The sequence below is a fragment of the Manacus vitellinus genome, unplaced genomic scaffold (assembly GCF_001715985.3).
Source record: "Manacus vitellinus isolate BGI_N305 unplaced genomic scaffold, ASM171598v3 scaffold_7_pilon, whole genome shotgun sequence".
In the NCBI taxonomy this organism is placed as follows: domain Eukaryota; kingdom Metazoa; phylum Chordata; class Aves; order Passeriformes; family Pipridae; genus Manacus; species Manacus vitellinus.
Window position 1 is genome coordinate 28056810 of NW_021940813.1, and position 6134 is coordinate 28062943.

The following is a 6134-nucleotide window of genomic DNA, read 5'->3' on the forward strand; positions in this document are numbered from 1 at the left end:
TACAAATAAAATCACGTGATGCGGGCCGTGCCTGCAATGCTGAAGCGACAAAAACTGAGCACAAGTATAAACAATGACAATTGTTGGAGCAAGTCCAGAGGAGGCCACTAAGTGACAGAGGGCTGGAGCATCTCCCCTATGAAGACAGGCTGAGAAAGCTGGGGCTCTTCAGCCTAGAGAAGAGAAGATTGTGTGGAGACCTCAAGGCAACCTTCCAGTATCTGAAGGGGGGAAAACAGAGAAGCTAGAGAGGAACTCTTCATCAGGAACGGTAGCGATAGGACAAGGAGTAATGGGTACAAACTGAAAGAGAGGGAATTTAGGTTATATATTACGAAGAAATTCTTTACTCTGAGGGTGGTGAGGCACTGGAACAGGCTCCAAGGGAGGTTGTGGATGCCCCAACCCTGGCGGCGTTCAAGGCCAGGAGGGATGGAGCTCTGAGCAACCCGGTCTAGTGGAAGGTGTCCCTGCCCATGGCGGGGGGGTTGGCACTAGATGATCTTTAAGGTCCCTTCCAACCCGTAACACCGCACGTTTCCAAGATTTAGGGGCGGCCCGGCCGGCGCTGCTGACGAACACCCGCCCCCCCTCAGCGGGACCCGCGCTCCGCTCCGGGCCGGGAGGCGCCGAACGTCCCTGAGCTCCGCTGTGTGCCGGGGGAGAGGGGGGAGTCACCTGCTGCCCCCCGCGCCGCGACCCGCCCGGCACCGGCAACCGCCGCCACCGCCTCCTCGCAGCCTTCCGGCACGTCCGCCGGCGCAGGCGCCGGGATCCTCCCCGGCACCGCCGGCCTCTGCCCCCGCCGAAGCGGCCGCAGCGCCCGGATGCCGGAGCGCTGGAGGTGTCGCCAGGCGGCGGGAGTGGGAGCGGCGCGTAGGGCTGGGCTCGCCGCCATGCCCAAGTACTACGAGGACAAGGAGGAGGACGAGCGCGCCTGCAGCGGCGTGCGGGAGGACCTGCGGCAGTGCCTGCTGGAGAGCCCCTGCGTGCTGCAGGTGAGCGCTGCCGCCTGCAAGCCGCCCCTGTCCGGCCTGCTCGCTCCTGTGTGCAGCACCTCAGAGAATTACAGCTCCAGGGGAAAGCGCGGGTCATCGTAGCGAGGGGAAATCCCCAGTGAACCTTGTATGAAGTTGGAACGAGGTGACCTGCAAGGTCCCCTTCCAACCCAAACCACTCTATGATTCTAGGAAGTATTTTGGTGTTTCTTTGACGAGCTGCACAAATCAAGGTTTTAATCCTTTATTTTTCATCTACTAGGAAAACAAAAGCCCTAAACAATGCTTGAGGGAAGGACACTGTAGGAGTTTGCAAGTGACATTCTTTGCATGCAAAAGATCAATGGTAAGTGTGGCGTGTCTGGTGACAGTGGCCTGGATGCTTTCTGCCCTTTTCCCACTTTTTTGAAGAGCATTTTAATTCAGTAAAACTGGTGTCATTAAGCAGAACAGCTCCTGCCTTTGAATCCAATTTCAGATATGGATGTTCGTATGTAGAAAAACTGATTGTTCTCATGAAGAAAAAGTAGAGTAAGAAAAAATGGAAAAATGTGTTTATATTGAATTAGGCTTAGAATGTCACAGGTAGTGAGGTAGGTATTTTTACTATTGTTTTTAGTAAAGTTTTGGTTTAAAAAAATTCTAGATCAGGTAATTGTAAGATAAAATATTGACAAGACATTTTTTGTCTGCAAGGTCATCCAAAGAGAATCTGTATAGAGAACACTGAAATGAAATTAAATGAGACTTTCACTGTTGAATCAGGATCTTGCATTGAATTCACATTGAGTCATTAATTTTCTCGGAGTACTTGAGTTCATGATAACTAACAGTTTGGGTTTTTTATATAGCAAACTATCCCATATGATACTGACAAAAATGTAACTAGATAAAATTTCCCATATTTTGATAGGAGTTCTATGTCCAGAAATGTCTTGCCTGTGTTTCCATGATATTTAAAAAATAGTTAAAATATTATAAAGATGGTGTCAAAACATGAGTTGTGCAGGGCTGATTTTTATTTTTAGCTGATGTGGTACATAATGAAAAGTGCACAGCTGAAATGGTACCTAAAATTTTTATTCCATTCGGTAGTAGTCATTCCAGCTTTTTGTACCTCTCCTATATGAACCATATTAATCCATACAGTCACAAATTATTATTTCTGCAGACAGGAAAAATGCTGTGTATTAATGTTTGAAATACCTATATGATGCTGCAGTAGCAACATATACAGGTGATGTGCCTGTATTTTTGTCTGGATTGTTAAGGCAGCCTGATGAAACTTAAATTGCAATCTAAATGTATCCAGTTATGTGGGAAGAAGCCTGGCTCTTAGATGATTCTATTTAATTGTCCCAAATTCTAAGGCTGGTGAGTGATGTTTTTCTTGTCCTGTTAATTCTGAGAATTTCAATAATTGTGCCTTGCCAAATTTTTTACTTGTTACAATAGTGAGGATTAAAGAGTGTCCAAAACCAAGTTAGACACTAGATGCAAATATAATTTAGAATATTCTAAAATGATTAGGGATTTTGCCTAGATACTGTTTTCTTTGTGAGGAAATAGAATGTCTTATCAGTAGAGTAAGCTTCAGTAAACTTTAGACATTTAAGTAGGGACAGGATTTAAAGTGGAAGCTGCTAGGTTATTGGATAAGCTATGTCATCATGTAGTCGAGCTCTTTACAAATTTTACTGCAGTTTTGAATTGTGGAAGAGGGTTAGTTAATGGAGATAAAAGAAACCTCCTCAATCTAATATCTGAATACGACTGAGTTGCAATCTGTCACTGCCATCTTCAAGACTGACTATCTAAATTCAGAAGAATTCTGCCAAGATCAAAGTATATTTTTCTGCTGCACTGAGAAAGAAATTGCAATTTAGCTTCTGTAAGTACTGCAGTGTACCTTTTGTTTTAGCTTTACTGTCATCTTTAGCCTTCCATTAAATCTTTTTTTGTAACTGCCAAGAATAAACCTGTACATTTTAGAAGCTGAATATTATTTCAGTTTTTACTGATTTATTTCTATTTTTTCCACAAACATCTTGTATTTAAGTTATCCCTCTCCTCATGAACATTTGCAGTGACTCCCACTTCAACCAAATCTGAATTTCCCTCCTTCAGATTATCAGTTACATTTGGAAAAACTGATTTAAGCAGACTTACACTACCTTGTTTTTGTGTGTTCTTTGACATCCTACTATGCTGCTCTTGTCATCTGTGTTGTTCCACTGTTTATTTCAGAATGCATAGGACGCTTATCACATAATTTTAATTTTGTGTGAGATTTAAGATCTCTTTCATCATTTAAGTCTCTTTCATCAGAACCGCCCTATGGCTTGTTGGCTATATCACTAGTTTTCTTTACAGTGCCTTCTGCTTTATTCTGGCCTTTGTTCTGATGTTACTAAGTGCCAAGGTAGCACAAGCACTCTAAAATATTTCTTTTGCAAAATACCGGCTTTTAATATATTGACTTCAATTTTCAGTTGGATACCAGGGCAAGATTCAGAGGAAGGAAGGGATACTGAAGTCTTCATCAAGAGACCTAGCCATGGGAATTCAGGGTTCATCAGCACTTTACAAAAAAACAGAGACTAAAGTAAGAAGATTGTACCTGCTATATCCTTTCATGCAGTGTTTTCGTGGAAGGTACCTGCTCCTGAGTATTCTGATAGATTGACCTGGATGTGCATTTAAATGTTAAAAAGAAGATAAGCCTAAAGCTGCAAGTTCTGACCAAAATGGGTACTTGTCATGTACTTGAAATAAAATATGTGAAATCCAGAATAAGCTGCAGAATTTATCATTCTGTTTTGAAGTGAAGTTGTCTTCTGTGACCTTACTGTGAATTCCGGTCATGTTTTGCTATTACGATAATAGAAGGTATGGAACTGGGAGTTCACTTGATGTGTTGAGGAAGAGTTTTCTTAGCAGACTGGTATCCCAGAGGATACCTCAGGATAGAACTGTTTTCAGAGATGAGGAGTTGACCAAAGTTGTAAAATGTGTGTGCAAGTTGCTTCCTCTCCAGTAGGTTTGCTGCCCAGTAAACCTGCACTAATAGATGGGAGTGGTGATGTTTTTCATTCCCACACTGGTAAGAAAGTAGGATTTGTGGGGGTAACAGTGCTTAAACTGTGACAGTGGTCAATATTAACTGGTTCTGATTAAGAACTTTTTTCCCAAAGGAATATTTTTTTTCTTCTTTCAGTATCTCCGTGTCATTCCCTGCCTTTTAGAAGCCTTTAAGAAATAAATAGTAGTGTAACTCTTACAAGTGGCAACTCGAATAACTTCAGACAAGGTGATCAGAAACAAGATTGGGAGACAGTGAGAGAGGAGAGTCATAGTAACTTCTTGGCTGAAGCTTATAGCCAAGTGTCTGATTTACATTTAGTCTGAACAGATGCATGCAGCACTTAACTGTTTGTAAAAGTGATGACTTCAGTGAATGAGTGCATGTTGATTATTTAATTGTCTTAAGCAACTGTTCTGTGATCAAAGACTGTTTATATTCCTTGTATGTGTAGGACTTTATTTTTGCAGTTATAAATCAACATTGATTTCACATTTTCTTGTTCTGTTGATTATATGGGAGCTAGTTCATTTATTCAAGTGCTGTAAACATCCTTTGTTTTCCACCGCCTAGTTACCATATCATCTCTTTACATACACAAAAATTATAAAATGATGTCTATAAGAGTGTTCTTAACTTAGCACTCTCATTTCAAAGTATTACTCACAAGCCTTCTCAAAGGGAGCAAAAATAAATAAAAAGCCACATGGCAGGTATTTAAATGTCAGTTAGAGAGAAGAGTCAGAATAGTATGTGGTTTTGGTAATCATGGACTCTTCCATGATCTGCTCTGCTGCAGCGGCCTGTAGGCTTGATGGTTCAGGTGATCTGTGTTCCTTTCTCGGCCATAATCACCAAGCCTCACCTCATGGTGCTGCAGGAACCACTTTTGGAAAGGAGCAGACAGATAACAGTCATAGAGAGACAGCTAGTTATTTTTAGTAATTGGCTTGAATCCAGTGGAGATCGAGTGTTAAATTCAGTGTTTGCTATTGGACATTTAAGGATTTAATAATTATCAGAATATTTGTATTATTCGATCCACTAGAATGTTACTGTAAAAACTTCCTAGTGGTTCACTAACTACCTAGGACAGTATAAAAATACCTATAATATGTATCAAAATAAAAAAACTTCCTAGTGGTTCCCTAACTACCTAGGACAGTATAAAAATACCTATAATATGTATCAAAATAAAAAAACTTCCTAGTGGTTCACTAACTACCTAGGACAGTATAAAAATACCTATAATATGTATCAAAATAAAAAAACTTCCTAGTGGTTCACTAACTACCTAGGACAGTATAAAAATACCTATAATATGTATCAAAATACTGATTTGCTCAAGAGACTATCACTGTTCAATTCCAGTGTTGGGTAAAATCATATTCTGTTTAAAAATGACTACCTATATAATTGTCTTGGGACTTTGACCACGGTTCTACTTGAGAGATATTAATGTTTTTTGTACGAAAAATAATAATTTGTTTTATTAATGGAAAGCTGTAGGTACTATAGATTTGATTCTAGCTTTTTTCCTAATGCAGTAAATGTTTTTATTTAAATATATTAATATTTTTGTCTCATGCCTTGTGGTACACTACTGGGTTTTACTAAAAAAAGTGCATATTTCTATGCTGTGGTAGATTTTGCAAGATGGAACATGGAATGTGTCTGAATCCGTGAAATTGGATTGCTAAGGTCAAATAGTTGACATGGCTCCAAAAGGCTCATACTGGGTTTAGATTTAGAAATATATGTGGTGCTAATAATTCGTATTGAATAAATACAGGACACAGTTTGCAAAGAACTTTCCCTGCTGCTCTCCTTCCTCCCATTCATTTTACCCAGTGGCAGAGTCAGAGAGTGCTGAATGCTGTCAGGACTGACACTGCAGGCTGCGGCTCCGTCAGTGTTAGGACCTGTCTGTGTCATTACATCTGGTTTCATCAATTAACGTGTTCTCTCTATGGTCTAATCCTGCAAACACATTTGTATTTAAATGGCTGTAAACACATATTGCAGAACTGCAGAAATATGCCATAGTCATTTAC

At 40.5% G+C, this 6134-nt stretch overlaps 1 protein-coding gene across 1 annotated transcript; it reads left to right on the plus strand.

The window, feature by feature from the left end:
- The first annotated feature begins 777 nt into the window (after positions 1-777).
- LOC103767094 (cytochrome c oxidase assembly factor 5) lies at positions 778-3806 on the plus strand. The gene is made up of 3 exons (XM_008934182.3): positions 778-998; positions 1261-1344; positions 3491-3806. Exons 1-3 carry the CDS (start codon positions 828-830, stop codon positions 3530-3532), a joined length of 297 nt encoding a protein of 98 aa, XP_008932430.2. The 5' UTR covers positions 778-827; the 3' UTR covers positions 3533-3806.
- Positions 3807-6134: the final 2328 nt, after the last annotated feature.

Coding starts and splice junctions, on each gene's coding strand:
- LOC103767094 (XM_008934182.3), top strand. CDS start 828: ATGCCGGAGCGCTGGAGGTGTCGCCAGGCGGCGGGAGTGGGAGCGGCG. Junction 999..1,260: donor AGAGCCCCTGCGTGCTGCAG/GTGAGCGCTGCC, acceptor TTCATCTACTAG/GAAAACAAAAGCCCTAAACA. Junction 1,345..3,490: donor TTGCATGCAAAAGATCAATG/GTAAGTGTGGCG, acceptor TTCAATTTTCAG/TTGGATACCAGGGCAAGATT.